Genomic DNA, 24,907 nt, shown 5'->3' with positions numbered 1-24,907 from the left:
CGCATATTCGCTTCCGGGTGAGAGGTGCCTCGTCGCCCCGGCGACCGAGTCGCGCTCGGCGCGGAGTTGGCGCGGAGTTGGCGCGGAGTTAGCGCTCCTTGCCCTCAATGCCACAGAACTGGCGGCCCAGGAGGAACCGCAGAGTCAAGAAAATATTTGCGGCACCCCTCTGTCAAGTGAGTGCCCCTCCTCCCAATGCCCCGAGCCGGGAAGGTCACCTCTAAGTAGAACTCGCATTAAGCCAGAGCGTGACCACTGGTAGCGCCTGTGTGGCTGTGACTTATTTTCTAATCGTCTACACCGGGGATGACGTGGGGACTCGGAGAACCCCCCCACCCCCACCCCTGGCCTGGGAATCAGAACACCTGGATTCTAGCTGTGTTTCGGCCGTCGATTTGCTGTTGTGACATCTTAGGCAAATAACATCCTCTCCGGATTTCAGTTTCCTCTATGGTGCCAGATGGTCTCCATGTCTTACATTCCCTCTCGCTCTAACATTACAAAGTTTCAAATGTGGAACCATTTAAGGACATTTGAAAACATTTTGTTTGTTTGTTTGTTTGTATGATCAACTTATGTGCCGTGCTTAATATGCATTTAAATATTGTGCCATTCGTTCACTAGACGTTCAGTTCCTACCTACAAGTACTAAGCACCTACAACTGAGGACTATGCTGGACGGTAGAGTGAGGAAAAAAAAAAAAAAACATTTGACTAATCCCTGATCCTTGACCTAGACTTGGAGATTCCAGCACCAAAGCGTTATTTTAAGAGGGTTCTAAGTACAATAGTAGGGATCAGCCCGGGGCGCTCTGGAGACTCCTAGACGAGTCTGGGTGGATGGGGGAGATAAGAAAGGCTTTGCTCAAGTGATAGATGTCTCTTTTTGTGTGTGCCTTTTTCTGGGAAAAATTTGCAACTTTGTATTCCAGTTCACCAATTTACTTTTCAGCTGTATCCATTCTGCTATTCAGTCATTACACCAATTAATGTTATTCATCTCCTAGATTGCTAATTGGTTCTTTTTCATAACCACCTATTTCGGTCTTAAGGATACTACACTCTCCCTTTCTCTCTGGGGATGTTACAGTATTTTAAAATCTTCTACCTATTGGGTTATATTTCCTCAAAGGGGATGAGCCTCCAGTCTTTCTCGATTGACACCTAAATTAATTTTTTTTAATTTTTAAAATTTTTTTTAATTTTTTATTCATTTGACAGAGAGAGAGAGAGAGAGAGGTCACAAGTAGGAAGAGAGGCAGGAGGAAGCAGGCTCCCGGCTGAGCAGAGAGCCTGATGTGGGGCTCCATCCCAGGACCCTAGGATCATGACCTGAGCCGAAGGCAGAGGCTTTAACCCACTGAGCCACACAGGTGCCCCTGACACCTAAATTAATTTTTAAGTAAAAATGTCTAGACAAAGTTATTCATTTCCCCAGGGCCCTATACTAGAAAATGGGAATGCCAAGTAATCATGATATGCTTGTGATCATATGAAGTGAGTCAGTTTGGTTGGCTCTTTTTTTTTTTTTTAAAGATTTTACCCATTTTATTTATTTGACAGAGAGAGATCATAAGTAGACAGAGAGGTGGGTGGGTGGGGAGGAAGCAGACTCCCTGCTGAGCAGAGAGCCCGATGCTGGGCTCCATGCGGGCTCGATCCCAGGACCCTGAGACCATGACCTGAGCCAAAGGCAGAGGCTTTAATCCACTGAGCTACCCAGGCGCCCCAGTTTGGTTGGCTCTTAAAGCACATTTGTTACAAGGTCTTCTCACATAAAAATATTTAAGTTTATCTGACTTTTCTTAAATCTTTTACAACAGCTGCTGAAGTGTATAAGATAAACTTTATATTTCCAAATGGAGACAAGTATGGTAAGCATACATTTCAATTACTTTTTCTATCTAGACTAAAATTAAATAGCTTAACGGTAAAAAAATTAGACTGTAAATTTTTTAAAACTAATATTGGGGTATTAACTCCATTAAACAAAATGACACAGAAATACTAATAGATGGACAGATTTTATATTTCTTTATTTATTTTTAAAAATTTTATTTATTTATTTGACAGAGATATAGAGAGAGCACAAGTAGGCAGAGCGGCAGGCAGAGGGAGAGGGAGAAGCAGGCTCTTCACTGAGCAGGGAGCTTGATGTGGGGCTTGATTCCAGGACCCTGGGATCAGGACCTGAGCTGAAGGCAGCTGCTTAACCAACTGAGCCACCCAGGTGCTCCCAGATTTTAAATTTAAACTTGAATGTTAAGTCTAGATAGTATGCCTTGGGAACCCATGTATGGGATCTGTCGGTCTTCCTGTCAGGTGTGTTTTTTAATGGTTACATGACTTAAGGGACACCTGTCTGGCTCAGTCAGAAGAGCATACAACCCTTGATCTTGGGGTCATGAGTTCGAGCCCTATCTTGGATGAAGACATTACTTAAACAAATAAATAAATAAACTTAAAAACAAAAACAAGACCTTCTAAGTCCATGGAGCTCCTTACTCTGGCCTCATTGGTTTCAATGCAAGGGAGCCAAAGAGACCCACAGGGATGCAGTTGTGATTAGTCCTGAACATAAATACTTTATTACCTAGTCAAACAAGGTTCCCATTCATAATGGATTATATTTCTCTCTTGTTTAGATGGTGACTGTACAAGAACATCTTCTGGAATCTTTGAGAGAAATGGAATAGGTACTCATACCACTCCTAATGGGATTGTCTATAAAGGAAGCTGGAAAGATGACAAGGTATTGTTGTTGTAATATTGATAGTGGATAAGTAAGCCTATTGCTTAAATGATTCCTGACATTTCACCATTAACGAAAAACACATGTGAGTAGACTATACAATAAAAATAACTGATATGAATATAGGAGTGATATTAAAGTCATACAGGGTTTGTCATTTTTTTTTTTTAAGATTTTTTTTTTTAATGAGCAGGGAGTCTGATGTAGGACTCGATCCCAGGGCCCTTAGATCAGGGCCCGAGCTGAAGGCAGAGGCTTAGCCCACTGAGCCACCCAGGCACCCCTTGTCATTTTTTTAAAAAGTTTTATTGATTTAAGTAATCTCTGCTTCGTGGCTGGGGGCTCAAACTCACCCCGCAGCTACCCCCTCCCCAAGATCAAGAGTTGCATGCTCCTCTGGCCGAGCCAGCCAGGCCTCCTGTCAACCTTATTATCATCTTTCTCATCTCCTATTCACTGAGTAAACTAAATACATTGCATAATTTACTTCTAACCCTCATAGCATCTCACGAGGTAGGTACCACTCATGCTCCTCTTTTACAAATGAAGGAAATCAGGCTTAGGTTTCTTTTCCAGTGAGTGATGAAACCAGGTGTGGACCTAGGTGTGCCTGAATACAAATTTTTCTTCCTAACAACTTCTTTGTACTGTTTCCTGTGCTAACTAAACTGGCTATCCTTTAAGATTTTTGATATATTCAAGATATCTTGAGGACTCTATTAGCATCATCCCTGATCCCCCTAGATGTTCAAATGCCCCAGCAGAAGAACATTAGACTTAGCAGGCTTCAGAAAGAGATGCATTTGAAGGACAATGAGAAATGGTAAATGTTGTCTTATTTTTGTGGAGATAAAGGGTGATACAGTGATAGATTAAATAGTAACTAAGTAGATGATAGACATATATGTACATTTTTTTAAGTATTCTAGGGAAACTGAAAGTTACTGAGGTCATTTCCTTTGTTACAAACAGATGAATGGTTTTGGAAGACTTGAGCATTTTTCAGGAGCAGTGTATGAAGGACACTTTAAAGACAATATGTTTCATGGATTGGGGACTTATACATTCCCAAATGGGGCAAAGTATACTGGAAACTTCAATGAAAATAGGTAAGCTTGAAATAAAAAGTCATTGTCATTCTAAAAGATTCTTTTCAGGTACGTTTGCTTAAATGTTTTATTTAGTCAATGCTATTATATTCTTTTGTAATATATTTCATTAAAATATATTTATAATATATTTATTAAGAATTGTTTGATTAGGGGCACCTGGGTAGCTTTGTTGGTTAAGCATCAGACTCTTAATTTCAGCTCAAGTCGTGATCTCAGGGTCCTGAGATTGAGCCCTGCATTGAGCTCTGAGCTGGGCATGGAAGCTGCTTACGATTCTCTCTCTCCTTCTGCCCCTCCTCCACCTCTTTCCTTCCCTCTCTGTTAAAAAGAAAAGAAAAGACAAGAATTGTTGGGTTATTTTTTAGGGAAAATGTTATAAAGAGAGGCTAAGACCATCATGAGCCTCCACAAGAAAATATTCTTGTTGATAATTGATTAGACTTTTCATTTATTTCTTCTTACCTCTCCTATTGCTATAGAATTTTTTGCTATCAGCTTGGAAATGGAAAGCTTGTCACAATTATTGAGAAAATTTAGGCCAAAAATTACTTTCACTTGAAATATCCTCATAAACTTTTTTTCCCTCAATTTTAGAGAAAGAGACAGGGGCAGGGAGAGAGGGAGAGAGAGAATCTTAAGCAGGTTCCACACCCAGCATGGAGCCCGATGCCAGGCTTGACCTCACATTCTTTTTTTTTTTTTTTTAAAGATTTTATTTATTTATTTGACAGAGAGAGATCACAAGTAGGTAGATAGGCAGGCAGAGAGAGAGAGGAGAAAGTAGGCTCTCTGCCAAGTAGAGAGCCTGATACAGGACTCGATCCGAGGACCCTGAGATCATGATCTGAGCCGAAGGCAGAGGCTTAACCCACTGAGCCACCCAGGCACCCTGACCTCACGTTCTTGAGGCCATGAGTCAAAATTAAGAGTTGGATGCGTAACCAACTGAGCCACACAGACACCCCTATCCTGATAATTTTTTTAAAAAGCAGCCTTGGGGGATAATTTCATAATTGTTTATTGGATTTTGACCTGATATATGTGTGTATTTTTACTAACCTAATTTTTCAAATGTAAGCAAAATTAGTTTTTGAATTGTAGAAATATACTCACTGTTGTCCTTTCTGGGCTTATGCTTGAAGGAAAAATAAAAATGAAATGAAACAAATGCATACTTTTATTTTTTTTTTAAAGACTTTATTTATTTATTTGACAGACAGAGATCACAAGTAGGCAGAGAGGCAGGCAGAGAGAGAGAGAGAGAGAGTGGGAGAAGCCGGCTTCCTGCTGAGCAGAGAGCCCTATGTGGGGCTCGATCCCAGGACCCTGGGATCAGACCCAAGCCGAAGGCAGAGGCTTTAACCCACTGAGCTCCAAATTCATACCTTTAAAAGCTTAATCTTTGCCTTGAATACCATCCCATGTCATCCAGAGGCTTATGTTCATTTATAAATATGCCTTTATTTCCAGAATTGGAAATGCAACCTAATTGTTAGGAAGTGGTTGATATAAATACATTTTGAGGAAGGCAGAAGAGCATTCACCTTTTTTTGACTCCCAAGTCTGTGCTGATAACACAAATTTTTTCCACTGATGTTAATGAAGGGAAAAAATCCAACCCATGGCACAAGGTCTGTTTGTTTATGTGAAGTACATTTTCACTACTCCCAAGAGTCCAAGAAAACCCCCACATAGCTCACACAACACCTCACACATAGTTGATGGTCTATAAATATTTGTTGACTAAATGAATGAACTAATATGAACTTTCATTTTTTAACTGATTGTTTGGTTTTGTGTAAACTTAGTATGTGTGATCCTAAAATCCTAGACACCAAAATTTGTATAATAGCAATGTTTGTTTGGAATAGTAATGGTTTTGGTACACTATAAAAGCAGGATACTGAATTTTATCTTATTATTTTATTTTATTTTTAGGATTCTGAATTTTAAATCAAAGTTTGAAAGTGGAAAGATATAATTCTTCAGGTGTAGAATATAATATGTTAGACAATCTTATACCTGGACTGTAAATTCTTGGTCTTGGTTAATGAACAAATTTGTTTCTCACTATTGCAGGGTGGAAGGTGAAGGACGATATACTGACATCCGGGGACTAGAATGGTGCGGCAACTTTCATTTCACTGCTGCTCCAGGCCTGAGGCTAAAGCTCCACATGTAGTATATTTTGCATTAAAATTTTAATGTGGTAACTGAACTTTTTAGTTATAAGGAAAACTTAGTCACCTAAGTAACTTCATATACTACCTCTCTGTCATAATTTTGCCAATAAAACCATCTCTCAATGCCTTTTTGAACTTTATTTTCATCATCTTATAATTACTTTAAATAAATTATATGGGAACGCCTGGGTGGCTCAGTCAGTTGAGTGTCCAGCTCTTGATACTGGCTCAGGTCATGGTCTCAGAGTCATGAGATCGAGTCCAGCATCTGGTTCTGCTCTAGGTGTGGAGCCTGCTTAAGATTCTCTCTCTCCCTTTGCCTCTCCTCCTGCTCTCATGCATGCAGCACACACTCTCTCTTTCAAAGAAGGAAAGAAAGAAATCTTTTTTTAAAAAATAAAATAAATTATGTGATTAATTTTAATAAACATAGCAGAACTATCTAAATTTTTTTTAAAAGATTTTATTTATTTATTTGACAGAGACACAGCAAGAGGAGAACACAAGCAGAGGGAGTGGGAGAGGGAGAAGCAGGCTTTCTGCCAAGCAGGGAGCCTGATGCGGGGCTTGATCCCAGACGCCAGGATCATGACCTGAGTCGAAGGCAGACGCTTAACAACTGAGCCACCCAGGTGCCCCAGAACTATCTACATTTTGGCAAAGTAAACTTCCAATCCTGTGACTGAGTTTTGTCTTCTTTAAAAAGCATATCTGTGTGTTAAAAAAAATAAAAAAAAATTTTTTTTAAAAGCGTATCTGTGTGTTAAAGGAAGCTATCAAGGAAATGAAAAGAATCTACAGAACGGGAGAAAATATTTACCAATCATTTATCTGATACAGATTTAGATTCCAGAATATATAAAGAACTCAAATATAAATACATATAAATAAAAATACAACCCAATTAAAAATGAGCAAAGGATTTGAATAGACATGTCTTTAAAGAAGATATGCAAATGTCTAATATCAAATGAAATCATTACTCTTTAGGAAAATGCAAATCAAACCTACAATAAGACAGCACTTCACAATCACTCAGATGGCTATATTGAAACAGACAGACAATAACAAAGCTTGGCAATGATAGGGAGAAATTGGAAACTGCCAACAGTTCCAGTGGAAATATAAAATGGTACAGCTGCTATTGAACAATTTTTCAAAATGTTAGATATACAGTTACAGTATGACCCAGCAATTCCTAACTATGTCCCCCAAATAAATTGACCTGTATAGGAATGTTCATGGCAGCATTATTCATAACAGCTCAAGATCAGAAACAACCCAAATGTCCATTAGCCAATGAATGGATAAACCAAATGTATATATCCATATAAAGGAATATTTTCAGCCATAAAAAGGAATGAAATACTCACACATGCTACAACATGAATGAACTTTGAAAATATATTGAGTGAAAGAAGCCAGTCACAAAAGGCCACATATTGTGTGGCCTTTGTGTGAAATATCCAGAATAGGCAAATCCATAGAGATAGGGAGTAGATGAGTGGTTGCCATGGGAGGAAGGAACTGGGAGGCATGGGGTTTCTTTCGGGGGTGACAGAAATATTCTAGAATTAGTGCTGATGGTTGCACAACCTCATGAACATTAAAACCATTGACTTGTTCACAAAGGGCAATTTTTGTGCTATGTGAATTATATTACAATTTTTCAAAAAGTAGATCTATGTGTCCTCATGTATTCTATGTCAAGGAAGCTTTTTTTTACCTTCTAGACAATACAATTTAAAAATTACCAGAAGAGTACATGATAGGTACATATTAAAAATTACAATAAAGACCTGAGTGTTTGCTGAAACTGTTTTTCTGAAAATGACCAAAAAATGCTATAAACAGTAACTTCCATATCATATTTCTTCATTCAAAATCTTGTGGAAATTTGTACTTCTCAATATGTCATTGCTAAATTTTTAAAAAATTTCTGTTGTATTACTATAAATCTGGGTTGAAATGTCTTTTAAAATAGAAGTAAAAATGGTATTTTGGTTAGTTTCCCATAACCATAGATTATATATTTAATTTCAAAATACCCTATTTCTAACTGTTCAAAGATAAATTTTTAAAATTAGACACTTTTGGATTTGTTGGTTAGCACTAATTGGTATGTTTTAAGAGTAAATACTATTTACTGGAATTTATACAAATTAAGACAAAGTGAGAGGATGTTTTCAGGAAAGGACATATAATGCAATTTCAAAACTTCTGGAAAATATAGAAAAATACCTGTTTTATGGCAAACTAAATTTTCCCTGATATTTTTCTTTAAAAGTACTTAAGGTAACAAGATAAATACTTTGCTTTAAAAATCTTTAGCTTTGTATTGATATAGAAATAACTTTTTAATGCTCAAGTTCCCAGTTTTCTAGGATAAAAAACCCATTCCTTTTTAACAGCTTTCTTTTACTCCTTAAAAGTAAATCCAGTTCAGTTGATTAGTTGATGCTAGAATTTGACCTGAAGCTTATATAATTAGAAGAGACACTAGTTTTCCTCATTTAAAAGCCTAGTTAGCATATGACAATCTCGTTTCCGGGGAAGTCAAACCTCTCCTGCTTTTTTTTTTTTTATATAACCTTTAAATTAATCTAGAATCCAGATAAGCCTTGATCTGAGGATGATATAACCACAGCAAGCAACATGGGGTAAGTGTGTGCTTTTATGTGCTTTGAAAGGCATTGACAGGGGAAATATTTTCATAAAAGAAGAAATCCCATATATCCTTACTAATTTAAATTCAAACCATGCCGACATTTATTTAAAGAAATTTAAATATTCATTTAAAGAAATAACTATTTAAAAGTTATAAAATTTATAAAATATTCACTTATTATCTTGCTTAATTTTTAAATTATGTCATAATCTGCCTTTGCACGTTGTCAACTAATGAAATGTTTGGGGACTACAGAGTGTTCGATATTTATGTATTAATTTGAAGTGGAATTAATTTTGAGAGCAATCTTAAAGAAAAGGTGACAGGATTTTTTATTTACAAGGCAGATAAATCCAACATGTATATGCCTCTTTGGGATTAAGAATAAAGAATTAAAAAGATTAGGAATGCCTTTTGTAACACAGAAAAGGGACAGAGGATTCTATCAAAGTTCATTCCGCTATGTACAGAATAAGGTGTGTTGATTAATTACACAGGGACATTAGTGAAACAATTCTGAACTCTGTGGGGTTTTGGGAGCATGATGAGAAGAATCAGGTTTCACTTGAAAGCTTTCTATTATTTACTTAAGCAAGAATAGCATTCCATTTTAATTAGTGTTGGAAACATAGGGGTTTTTATCTGCTGAAACTAGTATTCTGAAAATAAAGAAGTATGTCTTTTTATTACCCTCTGTCTTTTTAAATAGCTCCTTTCAATACAAAATTGTATTGCTGGAAATGGTATAGCCATTTCATTGAAGGTATTTCTGAAGGATTTAACACAAATGATCAAAAATTTATACTAGAGAGATTTTTTGACACACATTTATTTTAAACAGCTTCCCTGAATTTAATTAATATCTACATTTTTGTTATACCACGGACTCTGAAAATACCATCTAAACCAGTTTGAAACCTCAGAGGCTTTTGAAAGGAAGATAATCATACTATACTATTGTTAAATTTAAATACAAATACAATATAAAAGTTAACAGATAAATACCTTGTATAAATTTCATATAATTTGGGTGATTTGATTTGGGACAGAACTGATGAGACTCCTGGTTTCTCTTTATTCCTCCTCCTTCCTTTTCCTCTCTTCTCTGTATATAAGAGAGAATATCAACGTAGCAGTAAACTCCAAACAAGAGGCAAGCACAAAGTCTTCCTTTCTTCCCTCCTATCTGGGGAAAAAAAATTGTAAAATCAATCAATGCCAGGTGATTTACAGATGGTCTGAATTTTAATCTATGCCCCCAGGTTAAGAACCTTCTGATTTTGAGTTTAGGGACTGGAGTATGAGTTCCTCAATATTTTTCTCAGGTTTTGAATTTTTATGAAATATAAGAATATTTAATAATTCCTGCTAATCTTCTCTCAGGGACAATGTTGAAAGTACCGATTCTCCCACTGACCATCTCCCAACACACACACACACACACACACATTACATGAGAATGAAGCACAGTTGGATCAATATCCCTAGTTTGACAATCACATTACTGCCGCTTGTCCCCAGTGACTTGATTAATCATCTGTGCTTCCAAGAGTGCCAAAAATCACCTTGGGAATCGTGGAAGAAAAAAATCCTCATTACTTTATTTGTAAGGTGCTTTCCGGTGCTCCAAATAAGATGAACTAAACCGCAAATTGCTAAACTTTACAAAGGATACTCTTCTGATTATTTTGTTATCTGCTCCTGCCCTTTTTGAGAAAAGAGCTTAGTAGGTATTAACACCCATTTAAATCGTCCTAAAATAGAAAAATAAAAAGAGAAAGTGACATGCTCAATTTTTTTCATTTGAGGAAAGCTCTAGAATTTATCTCCTGGGAATGAGGAAGTAGCTTTTTAAGATTTTTTTGGACAAGGGTTACTGATCTCAAAGCTATTTGAGAATACAATGACCTTATATGGGTCTGTGCCAGCTCTTTCCATTTCTCCTCAGGCCATGCTGGCATGATTTTAGTGAGCAATGAAGAGACACATAATAGAAAATTCTTATGCTCTCTAGAAAGCTTCCTCCTTCTCTTAAATTTTCCCTGGATTGCTTCCGGAGTATGAGGGTGGGTGGGATGGGTAGAGATGGTGCATAAGGGTGGTAAAGGGATAAATGGGGAGAAGCGCCAGAACCTTACGTCAGGTGCCCTGACACCTGCTATTTATTCGCCTACCTGGGCAGAGGATGAACCATGGGAAAGAAGGGATGGTTGCATTTCTTTGCTAAGATATTTTTCTTTCATTCTTTTTTTTAAGATTTATTTATTTTAGAAGTGAGAGAGAGAGAGAATATGCAGGAGGGGCAGAAGGAGAGGGAAAGAGAATCTCAAGCAGACTTCTCACTGAGCGCAGAGCTGCACTCGGGGCTGGATCTAATGACCCCAATATCATGACCGAAACCAAGAGTCAGCTGCTTAACTGACTGTACCCCCAGAAGCCCCACTAAGATACTTTTCACTACTCTTTCCCCATCAGCCGGTTATTCTGTGCACTCCCAGCTGACATCTGAGGATTAAAAAAAGTTAAGATTCTGCTAGAACTGTAGAGCCGGTAAGTTCACAGCATAGTCACCCTCCTTTTAGTTTTGCCAGTTCAAATAAGTGTAATTTTAAAAATTCCTTAAGGGCTATATTCTTCACTTCTGAATCTGAGAATTACAATCCAAATCCTTTTCCTGGGCAAAGTATACATTTAGCTCAAGCAATAACCTCTGAGACGTTGCTTCTATCTGTGTCTTCTATCCTTTCCAGTAGTTGCTTCCCTAATTCAGACCGTCACTGCCTCGTCCTTGGGTTACTGGAAGTGCCCACTCACTGGCCTCTCTGCAGGGGGCTTCCCTTTGCAGGGGCACCTATAAGAGTCATCTTCTTACTGAAGACATGTGATCTGACTCTTCTCTTGTTTAGTAGAACTTTCAGTGTCTTCGTATTCTCCCCTCTGCAGAGCAGGCCCCCAAGAAGATATTCATTCACAGCCTGGGTGTCTCTCCCCAGTCAGTCAGTCTAGCTTTTCCTCCTACTCCACTCTTCATGAGCCTTAGAATCCTGGAATCCCTCAGTCCACCTACACCTTGTGACTTTCTACCTCTGTTCCTTTGCTAAGCCTCTTTTTACCATTTCTACATATTGTTCAAACCCCAGTTCAAATCCTATCTTCTCTTTTTTAAAAAAGATTTCATTTATTTATTTGAAAGGGAGAGTGAGCATGAGCTGGGGAAGGGGCAGAGGGACAAGCAGGCTCCCTGCTGAGCTGGGAGCCCGGAGCAGGGTTTGATCCCAGGACCCTGAGATTCTGACCTGAGTTGAAATCAGACACTTAACCAACTGAGACACCCAGGTGCCCCTCAAATTCTGTCTTCTTCATGAAATTTTCTGTAATCCCCATAACTGGAATTCATCTTTTTTCCTCTGAAAGTTTTAGGAACTTCATATTTTTCTGATTACATTTTTTGCAATCCATCACATGCTACAGTTAGTTACTCATGTGTCTTCTTGAAGGAGGAAAAATCTCATCTTTATATTTCTCCCAACACCTGGCACAGTACTTTTTACATGGTATGTGCTTATAAATGATTGTTCAATTGAAATGAACTGTTTTCCCTTTAATCCACAAAAAAAGCTGAAAACTTAATTTTAGCAAAACTTACTTCTTTCTTTCCTGGTAGAAGGGCCCTATTTTCCAAGTTCTTATCTACAGAGCTCAAATGAGTGTATAATGTCCAAAATATAGGTGTTGGGAGGGGGAAAGGTAAAGACAAGGATTGAAGTGACATTCTAGAGGCTTCTGAAGAGTGGAGAATTTTGTTACTAAGTAAAAGGGACACACCGGCTCAGAGGAGAGAAAACTTTCAAGAATTAAGAATGCTTCTTGGTTCTAGACATTTTCCTAGAGGACCTAGAGGACCTAGAGGACTAGTGGAAAAACAAAATAACAGTGGCTTAAACAAGCTAAAAGTTTCTCTCTTATGTTAAAAAGAAAGAAAAGAAAAGCCTAGGGCTGCCTCGCTGGCTCAGTCCGTAGAGCATGTGACTCTTGATCTCAGAATTTGAGTTCAAGGTCCATACTAGCCAAGGAGCCTATTTAAAAAAAAAAAAAAAAAAAGGAGGGACGCCTGAGTGGCTCAGTGGATTAAAGCCTCTGTCTTCGGCTCGGTCATGATCCCAGGGTCCTGGGATCAGGCCCCACGTTAGGCTCTCTGCTCGGCAGGGAGCCTACTTCCCTCTCTCTCTGCCTGCCTTTCTGCCTACTTATGATCTCTCTCTCTGTGTCGAACAAATAAATAAAATCTTAAGGAAAAAAAAAATGCCGCAGGTAGGCAGTCCAGAGCTGTTAGAGCAGGTCCTTGTCTGAAGGACCCTGGTCCTTCTGTCCTGCTCTTCTGCCATCCTTAGTGTATCCCTCTTGGTCCAAGAAGGTTGCTCAGACTCCACTTATCTCATTTGTGTCCCAGCAGCGGGAAGGAAGAATAGAAAGAAAAAGATGTGTGTTCTCTTTTGAAACTTCCCAGAGATCACTCATATTTCTACTTTTCCTCAGGGGTAGGATCTAGTCTTGTGGTTACACCTAGCTGTGAAAGAAAAGGGAGAATGTGGCTTATAAACTGGGTTACTGAAAAAAGAGGGACACTGGGCAGCAACGAGCAGCATCTGACAGAGCACTGCCTCTTAGATTCCTTCAGGACAAAGAGCAGTGTTAGGCAAAAGAAGGAACATTTTAAGAAAAATTTTCTGTAAAGTTCAGAGGGAAAAAAGACAAGCCAAGCTGGGAATAAGCATAGATTCTCTTAGGATAAAGGAGGGGAATTTGACATAATGCTGAAGGCGACTCAGTAATTTGTTGATACCCCTACTGCCCATGTTCTAGCTTCTGCCCCCCCCAGCCTTCATCTCCCGTAAGCCCCACTTCTGCATGTTTATTATTATTTGTGCCAACTGTGCAGATCAAGAAACGGGTGCCCAGAAAGATTCTGTGACTTTGCCAAACTGCCCAAGAAGCTTCAGATAATGAAATAATGAAAAATAAAACATAAACCTCATTGAAACCTGCTATATTACTCAAACAAAACAAAACAAACTAAAACTAAAATCCCCCATATACTCATGGGGTATTTTCCAAATGGATTTCTACTTAATTTTGGCTGTGGATCACCTCAATTAGCCCCTACAGAAAAACCCATTACGAACCTATTTCACTTGTCACTTGAAGTAGGTGACTTCATTTAATGTGGGATATTCAGGAAAATCTCTATATTTGTGGCTTTCATTATTTTAGGATCAGATGAATTGCTTACTTTGAATGTCAGTGTACTCTAGCTGATTTTAAATACATAGGAATTAGTTTTTATTAGTCCAGAGCTGTTGGATATAAATGCCCAAAGATATAAATACCAAGAACATGCCCACTCAACACCAAGTAACTTGAAAATGCAAAGACTAAAGGAAACAAGAAATTTTACTTTCTTGTTTAGAGTCTAATCAACTCTTGTTGATTAGAAATTTTTTAACAGCAATCTCTTGAATATACAATGAAAACCTTTCATTATAAAATTATTAAAGCAAAGGATGGTATAAATTACAAGGTACCTATCATTATCAATGGCATTTTTATTTCTTGTAGAACCTCTAGAAAAATCAGAAAGACTTCATAAAACATGATGTGATGTCTACCGGTGGAGACAGGCCACAAGGTGAGTGAAAATTGCAAAGAACTTCTTTCTAGTGACCACACAGGTGAACTGAGAGCTTAGTTTAAACCAGTGCACTTAGTTTAAACCAGTATTTGCACTTCATTTATAAATTGCTTACGATTCTTGTAATGCTTCTGTTTATTTATTTACATATATATATTTTAAGATTTTATTTATTTGAGAGAGTGTGCACAAGCACAGGTGTTGGGGGGGCAGAGGAAAGAGGGAGAAGCAGACTCCCCGCTGAGCAGGGACCCTGGGATCATGACCTGAGCCAAAGGCAGATGCTTAACTGACTGAGCCACCCAGGTGCCCCAACCCTTCTATGTTTGAAAACAAGCAAATATATCATGGGATTCCTTATTAGTTAGCAATCAGAGCTAACAGCCACTTTATAAACTAGCCATGTTATATCAGACTTTTACTGAATGAATGAATGCTTACAGTATTGAGATAATAATGAACTATATTTCACTGACTTCTATTTTGGATTGCAAGCAAAACAAACAAAACCTTAAGGACAACAAAATTTGCATTCCACTAATATTTACTGAGTCCCTACTTCATGCTGGGCTTTGTGGTGTGATAACTAAGTGGACTATGTAAGCATTATCCTCATTTTACAGATGAGGAAATGTAGGCTTATAAAGTGTAAGTAACATTCCCAGGGGTACAAAACTAAATAAGTAGCAGACCTGCAATTTGAAGCTAGATGTCTCATGAACTTAAGAAGTCCTATGGTTTAAAACACTATTTTTAAGTCTCAAAATTAAAAAGCACACGAAGTAAAACAAACAAACTTGATCAAGACATGAGTAAAGGGGCCGCCTGGGTGGCTCAGTCGGTTAAGCAGCCAACTCTTGATTTCAGCTTGGGTTATGACCTCAGTGTTCTGGGATCGAGCCCCGAGCCCTTTGTTGGGTTCTACCTCAGCAAGGATTGAGGATTCTCTCTCTCCCTCTCCTTCTGCCCCTCCCCCCATTTGTGTGCACTCTCTCTCTCTCTCAAATAAGTAAATAAATCTTAAAAAAAAAAAAAAAAAGACACAAGGGTGTAAGAAAAGTTTGAAAGCCCATGCTATCTCTACCCCATCCTTCTTTCCAAGAATAGCCACTGTTTGTAGTTTGGCATAAATGTTTCCATATCTTTCCTTTTGACCAGGGTACTTTTTACTGTATCATACTTTCCTACTTACTTAAAAACAACAATGAATAGAGGAAGTTGAATTTATTCTATATCTACTAATATAAATATATAGTCTAAATAATAACTGAAATGTTCATTCAGCTAACATTAGGCATCTACTTGTAGAGATTCAGAGTATAGAACTGACTTTGTGTTTCCTAGGACTCAGGGTCTTAGGTTCAGGTCTTAGTTCAATTAAGAACTCAGAGGTTCTTAATTTGGTTTTGAGGGTAAATATGGACTCTGGTGTGAGTCTGTTGTGAGCTCTGAATCTTCTCCCCAGCAGAAAATGAACCTTCATAAGATTTTGCCTATAATTTAGGTGATTCATGGACACCTTGAGAGTATGTGGGCCCCTCACTCTGGTAGAAGTAAGAGTCTTAATTAATAATTTAACATAAATACTATGATAAAAGTGTGGGCAGGATGCTATGGCAGCACAAAAAAGTAAGCGTTTACTTTTAGCAAGACATGTCAAGAAAGACAGGGACGAGTGATACCTGCCCAGGCTCTTGAAGGACACAAGGAGCTTGCCAGCTAGCACAGGGTAAGTGAAGGATGTCCACTGAGGAACACCTCTCTAAAACCAGAGGCTAGAAAAGACAGGAATTCACAGTACTCTCTTTGTGATAGGGGAGTAACCGCAGAGAAGTTTGGAGAGCTGGGGAGAGGCCAGATCAGAAAGCAGAGGTCTGCTGTGTTAGGACATTTGATCTTTAGGAGTCACTGAAGGACTCTGATTAAGATTTTCACAGGTAGGTAAGAGAACTATAAATAATGCATGACTGAATAAATGATCATGGGAATAATAATTTAGATGGCAGGAAGAGATCGAAAAAGGAGATAAGACCATGTGATTCAGACTTGCTGGAGGATCAGTGATGAAACAATATGCTATTAAAAAGATACGTTGCTAAACACGAGATGGAATTCATTGCAAGGTTATTCCTTTTGCAAAAGAAATTAGGAGCATGAAGTTTGGAGACTGTGTGTGTAAGATAAAACTCAAAATTTGGGCAGTATGTCTGCCCCCTCACTGCAGTGAGTCCCAGGCACAATCAAATTAGTGTCTGTCAGGGCATATCACTCACTCCTGGTCTGCACACCCCCATGCCTTCTGCTGCGCTCCAATAACTCCTGATGGCTGGCTTGTTTTCCCATCAACTCTTCCACCTGCAAAGAGTAGAAAAGAGAAAGATGGTAAAATTGGCCAGTTTCTCAATATTTCTACACTGAGTATATGTATTCCTTTTATAATTATTTTTGTAATTCAGGTTGCAAAGTAATGCAATTTAGAACAAGGCTTACAAATAATGCCATATCTGGTTCATTTCTTTTTGGGTCTTAACCTAATATACCTAGCAAAATATCCAATTTTGTCTCGCCTCCTACTACTTGGCAATGACTTCATAATTGAGGCAAGACTATAACATCTCAAGGGTATTTACTTGATAAATATTTATTATTTATTTAAAATTTTACTTATCCGACACTGTAGGAGTTTGAAGACCAAGCTTATCCATATATTGAATATGCAGTTTTGTATGATGTATCATAAAAATCTTTTCAAATACAAAGAGGCATTTGATCTTTGCCAAATAGTAGTAGTTGCTACAAAAGATTTCTCCCATGTTTAGATAGTAAATTTTTGTTAAAATAAAATTTATATTTTTAGGTGAAATAGTATAGATTTTTCCAGCTTGCCTTTTTGAGCTTATTAACTTAAAACAAAAATGCATCTCCTTGCTATTACTATGAATGAAGTTAAAATTGTAAAACTGTAGTGTATTTAACCAGCTGATCTGTTATGTATAAATGCTGTGAAAGGATCTCCCCCACTGAGTTAATTAAAACATCGAGCACCTCACATATTTACCTTTTTTTTTTTTTTTTTGGTAAGAACATTAAGTTCTGCTCTCTTAGAAATTTTCTTTTTTTTTTTTTAAATATTTTATTTATTTACTTGACAGAGAGAGATCACAGGTAGGCAGAGAGGCAGGCAGAGAGAGACAGAGAGAGAGGAAAGAAGGCTCTCTGCTCAGCAGAGAGCCCCATGCGGGACTCGATCCCAGGACCCTGGGATCATGACCTGAGCCGAAGGCAGCGGCTTAACCCACTGAGCCACCCAGGCGCCCCGTCTCTTAGAAATTTTCAATTATATGGTAATATTAACTATAGTCACTATGTTATACATTAGATCCTCAGGCCTTATTCATCTTATAACTGAGAGGTTTTACCCTTTTACCTATTATTGTCTGCTTTTGGAAAAGAAAATCATTAACCATCCACATCATCTGGAACTGAATCAAATTAAACTCAAGCTTGTGTTGAGTACTCATCACAAAAAATTCTCAAATGACCTCAGATGAATGTGAACAAATAATATAAATGTACTTATCTTTTAAAAGCCAAGCTAATTTTTTAAAGATTTTTATTTATTTATTTGATAGAGAGAGATCACAAGTAGGCTGAGAGGCAGGCAGAGAGAGAGGGGGAAGCAGGCTCCCCGCTGAGCAGAGAGCCCGATGTGGGGCTCCATCCCAGGACCCTGAGATCATGACCTGAGCCGAAGGCAGAGGCTTAAACCACTGAGCCACCCAAGCACCCAAAAGTCAAGCTAATTTTGCATGCCCCTTTATAAGATATCTCAGCATTTAAGAATATATAATAATTTTGATGTTGCTTATTATTAAGTAAAATTGCCATATAGGGAGATGATCTGTCTTTATCCTGAGGTTTAAAGTCCAGCACTCTGGTTTGGTAAGAACCAGATGCCCAGGCACTATAGCTATGAATAAGAAATGGTTCCTGCCCTAGTGGAATGGACAGTTTTGCATGGCAGTCAGACGTGGGGACCACAGCCGATCACTCTCAGCAGGGAGAGATACTCATAGTATGATCTGAGAATACAGTAGAAGAGAGGGGTTGACTAAAGATGACTTGGAGGACCAGGGTTAGCTTCATAGGGAAATGCTTGAACTGAGCCTTGAAGGATGAGAAATACTTCTTTAGGCGAGGAAAGATACTTGAGGCATAGAGAATAGGAGGAACAAAGGTACAGAGGCCATGTGTTCTATGAAATGTATGAACTGTGATCATCTACACATCTATATCACACATACTAACTACTATAAAGGTTTATTTGAAATATTATGAAATAGAGAACTCAAGTAAATTCAACTGGTTCTGGTGTTAGCTGTTACAAGTAGCAACATTAGCCAGCCCAGGGACAGGCCGGGAGCCTTGCCCAGGCAGCCACTCCAAGGTTCCGGAGAAGAATGCCTGAAAGGATAGGATGAGATTGTGATTAGCAGAACCGAGGAGTTGGTGAGAAGGGGCTCCTGGTATATAAAATTAAGGGTCAAGAGACCCGAGGCAGCTTGCAAATCTGACACTCATTCAAATGGATTTGCTGTCAATATTGAACATTTGAGTCAAGGACAAGCAGAACCCCTCAGGGAGGAGGAGTGAGAAAGGAGCCCTCCAGGGCAGTACTGGGCCACCCAGCCCAGATTCAGGCAGTTTGGCTCCTGCCTCATACCACAGCACTCAGCAAAACAAGCATTTTATAAGGAAACCCGACTCACCTTTCTTAGAAGGCTTTTTGGTGACCTCAAGACTGTACCTGTGGGGGTGCCTGGCTGGCTCAGTGGGGAGAACATGGGACTGTGAATCTCAGGGTCGTGAGTTCAAGCCCCACGTTGAGCATGAAGCCTAATTCTAATCTAAAAAAAAGAAGACCGCACCTAGGATGGCCCATCATCCCCACCCCCAAACACACCCACTCACCCACATACCCTTACCATGTTTATTGAAGCATTCCTTTCAATCACACAAGATACTTTCCTTGAGAGAAGTCCTGACAAATACAGTTTTCTCGCTCTCCCATTCCCAGGGCTCTTACAGTGCCTCTGATAGATGGGTGCCCGCACGGCTCCGTCATCCAGCTCTAACCCTGTTTTCAGGCCTGAGAGTGTCAAGCAGGCTCCCCCGGCCCACAGCTGGACCGAGGCTGCAGTCTGGCTCCCGCAGGGGTAACCGGGGCCTCTGAGCAAGCCATTTTAATATTCCAGTTCCAAACAGGAGCTTAGGACTTAGTCCAGTCACTCTACCTCTCGACCTCGTTTTCTTTATTCATGAAGCAACAGGGTTTGGATGGCTGATCTCTATGCCGTCCTTCAGTTCGGATTTTCTTCACCACTATATGCTTCATCTTTAGTTTGTATTGCAAGTCCTGCTGGTCGGGTTTGGTTTGGTCTCTCCGAAACTACAATAGTGGTTCGTTTTTTAATTCAACACCTATTTATTCACACCTTTTCTGGGCTAGATCTTGTGTTAGACCTCAGGGACCGCAGAGTGAATAGAAATGCCCCTGCCCTCACGAAGTGGAGACGGCGGGCCAAGATGGCGGGGGAACAAAAAAAAAGATGGTTATTGTCATTTGCTGGTAAATGCGAGGGAGAAGAAAGCAGTGGAAGGCAGGCGGGCAGTGGAGGCTGGGTCCTGCTCTTACACATGTGGCACAGAAGGCCTTTCTAATAACGTGACATTTAAGCAGCAACCAAAAGCCTTGGAATTTTTTTTGTTTTTGTCCTTAATGTATGATTATGTAAATACTGTAAATTTGAGAAGACCCGGAAATTGTCAGGTGATAGGAATGAAATAGGTCCCAGTGGAGGTGTGTGAGAGTTTGGGTTTCAACCTAGCTTTGCCCTGTCCCATCCTTCAGGTCCCAATATTTTTACAAACAAGATTATGATTGTTTACCTCATTCTATGATTCTAAACATCCTAACATTTTAATGACTTTCAAATGTACTGCATCTACTTACTTATTTCACTTTTGTCAATGGGAATTATGCCCATTAACAATCAGTTCAAAGAGCTTTGACAGTTGAATGTACAGGAATTTACCAAGCAGGGATTTGTTTGGCGTGTGAATTTTGCATCCCGATGTTGAGTACTTTTCTCTTCAGCTCCACAAACACAGCCTAGAGGCAGGACACAACCTAAAAAATGTGTGGGAAGGAGGTGAAGAATCAATGGCTAGACTGGAAATACTCCTTTCAAAGGGGTAGGTCTTTTGTTTTTTTTTTTTTCTCCCCCTAGATGCATCTTGCATCCACTGGTTCATTCACTGCCTATCATGTGATTTGTTCTGGAGCAGGCCAGAGGCTTGGGTCCCCAGGCTGACAGATGGCGGACACTGCGGGCTAAAGGCAGGTCCTGGGGATGTTAAAAGAAAAGTAGGCAAACCCCAGGCAGTGACATTGCTAAGGTGCATTCCAAAGTGGGCTAAGGATGAAAAGGATTCACTTTGCTTCTAAATCCAAAACATTAGAATCATATATATGTGATTATATGTGTATGATTGTTTTACATATATATGTGTATGTGTGTATATGTGTATACACACACATATATATGTATACACACACACACACACACACACACACACACATACACACACGTATAGGGCTAAGCCATTGCAGATCATCCTATTTTTGAAATTGTTATTATTTTTTTTGAGAGAGAGAGAGAGCACCAGTGGAGGTTTGGGAAGTAGAGGGTGAGAGAGAGAGAGAGAGAAAGAGAGAGAATCTTAAGCAGGCTCCAAGACTGATGCAGGGTCTGGCATGGGGCTCAATGTGGGGCTCAATGCCACGACCCTAAGGATCATGACCTGAGCCAAAATCAAGAGTTGGATGCTTAAGCAACTGAGCCATCTAAGCGCTCCACAGGTCATCCTACTTTCGGCTCTGTAGTTCTGAAAAGGCTCTTTAGGGCTGAGATAGAGCCTTAAATACCTTTGTTCCATTTCTCTCAGCCTGGGTTTCCTGTGGCCATATTCTTTCTCCCTTACTCTCTACATCCATGACCACCTGGTAATCAGATTTTTAGGTAAGATAACATTTAACCAATTAATTATTAATAATGAATTACACCTAATTTGCACATTAGGTTATCTGCTAAACCGTTACTATTTGCAGTGTTTAGGAGGTTTATCATCTTACTCAACAGGCTTTTACTGAGCTTCTACTCCATGTAAGAACAGAGAATGAGCACCAAGGATACTAAGAGATAGAAAAAATAGCCTCTTTTCTCAAGAAATTTATGAACTGCTTAGAAAATGATATTATTTATGTAAGATAAATAACAGTAGAAAGCCATGGTTTAGGTTCCAATTGAGTTCTGCAGATATTCCAAGAAAGGAGGAATAATTTCCTAGTGGGTTGAAGGAGAAAGTCCCAGAGGTCAGGAGCCTGAGTTAGACCTTGGGGAAGGAGTAAGGATTTGACAGTTGGGGTAGGCTGAGGAGGGCAGACAAGGAAGCACGGAAAGGGAGAGACAAGGCAGGAATCTAGACCATACATGAACTCAGGAGGCTGGAATACTTCCTACATATTGGAAACAAGGTGGGAGAGGAAGGTCAGGGACATTGTGGAGGACCTAGAAGAGATCATTTATGTATTATATTTTACAACTCAAGTTTTTGAGGGGGAGTAAGAAATGATCGAAGTAATATTTAAAGAAAAATACTCTTGGGACTCCTGGGTGGCTCACTGGGTTAAGTGTCTGCCTTCAGCTCAGGTCATGATCCCAGGGTCCTGGGATGGAGCCCCACATCGGGCTCTCTGCTCATCGGGGAGCCTGCGTCTCCCTCTCCCTCTGCCTGCCACTCCTCTTGCTGTGCTCTCTCGCTCTCTCTCTCTCTGTCAAACAAATAAAGGAAAATACTCTAGTAACAGTGCAGAGTGTTGAATAAACTCCTTAGGAAGCTCCTCCAGATGTTTAGGCACACAGCAGTCAGGGTTGAAGCAAAGGGAATGAAAAGGGAAGGAGGAAATTTAAGAAATCTGACAAAGACCCAGAAGGGTTGCACTGCTGGATTGGAGGAGAGGAAGCTCATTCGGAGGTCTTGAGCCTGGGTCAAGGGTAGTGCCAGAGACAGAGCTAGGGACCTCCCAAGGGGGAGCCTGGATAAGCAAACGGTGACCACTGGGATTTAAACAGATTGAGCTTCAGGTGACCATGGAAGAGTCAAGTGAAAATATTCACTAGAGAGAACTAGAACAACCGGAGATGCTCATTTAGCAGAAAAGAAAAGATCAGAAGACCTAAGTACTAAAAAACAGCTAAAACTGCATAGTAGAAGAATTAAGGGTTAGGAAATTGTGAACGGCTTAGCACAATTCCAGTTGGGGGTATAGTGGGGTTTTTGTTTTTTGTTTCATTTTCCTTTTTGTTTTTTGTTTTTGGTCTTTTAGATGGAACAAAAGAACAATTATGGGAGGCTGAGGGGACTGAGGGGGTTGGGGAAGGGAGGCCATGACTTGCTCTAGCCCCATGTTGCTGAGTAATATTTGGAGACACCCCGCCAGATTTTAGTCTCAGCATTTTAGAGTTCCAAGGACTTTGAAAGCCTCCTTGAACTAGAGATGAGAAGACGGGAGCCCAGAGAGAGGACGCGGCTTCCTCTTGGCCCTGCAGAGTGAGAAGTCAGGGTTGGATCTCAGTTCAGTATTTCTCCCATCACCCCCCCTCCCCACCCTCTACCCCACCCTGACCTTGCCAGTCAGCAGGTGTACTACCATTCTGATTTGGGGGGACCATTTTCACATCAGTCTATAGTGGAGTGCCTGGTGAAAAGGTTCAGATTGCATTATCGAAAAGCAGAAGCGATGGTCTATGAAAAGCACTAAGTACACAGCACTAGAGGCAGGAAACAATGTGATGCAGCACGTGTACCCCCTCCACCCCCCTGTTAGACTGACTTGCCTTCGGTGAGGGAACCATTTTGAAATGGCATCAGAACAAGATGAAATGGGCATGAGCTACACAAGTTTGATTTCCTTATAGGATGTTTAAGTAGCCCTACAATAGGTTTCAAGTGAGATTGTTCAGTGTGTTTCCAGATCTATTTTTAAAGGTTCTGAAGATTAGGATTGCTATCCAATAACCTGGAATGGGCTGTATTTCAGTTTGGAGGCAGGAGGATGAAGAACTTCTGTGTTTCATTTTACTTATTCCTGTCCCAACTTGTTCCCAAAAGGAAATTGAAACAGTGCAATGAAAGATTTAGGAATCAGAATATAGCTTCTTAGCAAAACCAGCCCAGATTTGTTCTAGTCTCTTTATGAAATATTTCTAGACCTTTCACTCTGTGCCAAACTTACCAGATATTGTTAAGAAGTGGTAAGACATTACTCATTGATTAGGTGCAGTATGCCTTAATTCTAGGAAGGCCATATATGAAATAAGCTGAAATTATAGAAGAAATAATCAAGCTCATGATGAATTTACATTTTTCACTGATGAATAAAAATGTTGACTATCTCTTCTATCTAGGCTAATGTGTTGTTGAACTCTAGTAATAATAGGTTATAAGATGACCCTTGCCTTAGTGAGGAGAATGACCAAGGCAGGCTTATGAAGGGTATGACACATCAACTACCCTTTGAAGTGTGAGTGGGTTCTGGGTTGGCAGAGTGCAAAGGGCTTTAAGGCAGGGCACCTATAGGGACTGAGATCCTCAGGTAGAAATGTATACAGCCTCTGGGTAGACCAGTTTTGCAGGGAGAATTATTGTCACTTTTTAGAGGCCCAAGACCATCACTGACCCCTGTCAATAGTGTATAAGCTGGGGAGCTATTCTTCTAACTGAGGTTATAGATTCGCAGTGTGTGTAACTTCCAATGCCTGGGAGGTAATGAGAAATTACAGTCCTTCTGAGGATTGGGTTTTCCTCTATTCTCCTTTCTAGCAGTTCTGCAAGTGCCAAAGGCAGATCCAAATTGGATGTCATTTTATCTGAACTATGAAAAAACATCTCTCAGGAGAGGCAGCAGTAACCTGGTTTCCCCTCTCACCTAAAAAAGGCTTTGGTGACTGATGCTCTATTTCACAAGGTACTACTAACTCAGCCACGTGATCCAGCTCCAGCGTGGCCTGCTGCTGCCTCGGCCTCAGCAGGAGGCACGCTTCCTGAGGACTAGTTAAGGTCTGCCACGTGGACAGACCCCTCTGCTAATTAAGGTTGTCCCTAGGGCTGGAGCTCTGGACTCTTTCCTTCACTGTCCTCCCAGGAAACTCTCTTGCCCTTTGCTGTCTTCCCACCCATCCCATGGGGACCAGCCTGGTGAAAATACAGTGACAGTCATTCATCTTCCTCTGAAGTAGGCATTTACTTTGCCCTGGGGCAACACTGTGTGCTCCACTCCTGAAGAGGGTCCTGGAGAGGCTCATAACTTCGATTCAGATGAATCCAGGGAAGAACCTATTTGAAAGGTTGAAATTAAAGCGAGTTGAACCAGGATAAGAA

General features: G+C 39.8%; 2 protein-coding genes across 13 annotated transcripts in view; both read left to right on the top strand.

Annotated features, from left to right (window-relative positions):
* The first annotated feature begins 10 nt into the window (after positions 1-10).
* MORN2 (MORN repeat containing 2) lies at positions 11-6,251 on the top strand. The gene is made up of 5 exons (XM_032352922.1): positions 11-176; positions 1,824-1,874; positions 2,646-2,752; positions 3,725-3,861; positions 5,944-6,251. The coding sequence occupies exons 4-5, from the start codon at positions 3,725-3,727 to the stop codon at positions 6,044-6,046; spliced, it is 240 nt and encodes a 79-aa protein (XP_032208813.1). The 5' UTR covers positions 11-176; positions 1,824-1,874; positions 2,646-2,752; the 3' UTR covers positions 6,047-6,251.
* A 1,834-nt stretch (positions 6,252-8,085) lies between these two features.
* ARHGEF33 (Rho guanine nucleotide exchange factor 33) overlaps positions 8,086-24,907 on the top strand; it is a 121,325-nt gene continuing 104,503 nt past the window's right edge. For all 12 annotated transcript variants that reach the window (XM_032352901.1, XM_032352898.1, XM_032352909.1 and 9 more), the window contains exons 1-2: positions 8,086-8,707; positions 14,332-14,401. The gene's annotated coding sequence lies outside the window, so the exon portion shown is untranslated. The remainder of the gene's footprint in view (positions 8,708-14,331; positions 14,402-24,907) is intronic.

This window comes from Mustela erminea, chromosome 7, assembly GCF_009829155.1.
Source record: "Mustela erminea isolate mMusErm1 chromosome 7, mMusErm1.Pri, whole genome shotgun sequence".
In the NCBI taxonomy this organism is placed as follows: Eukaryota; Metazoa; Chordata; class Mammalia; order Carnivora; family Mustelidae; genus Mustela; species Mustela erminea.
The sequence above is the reverse complement of the archived record's forward strand: the minus strand, read 5'-3'. Positions and strand labels throughout refer to the sequence as shown.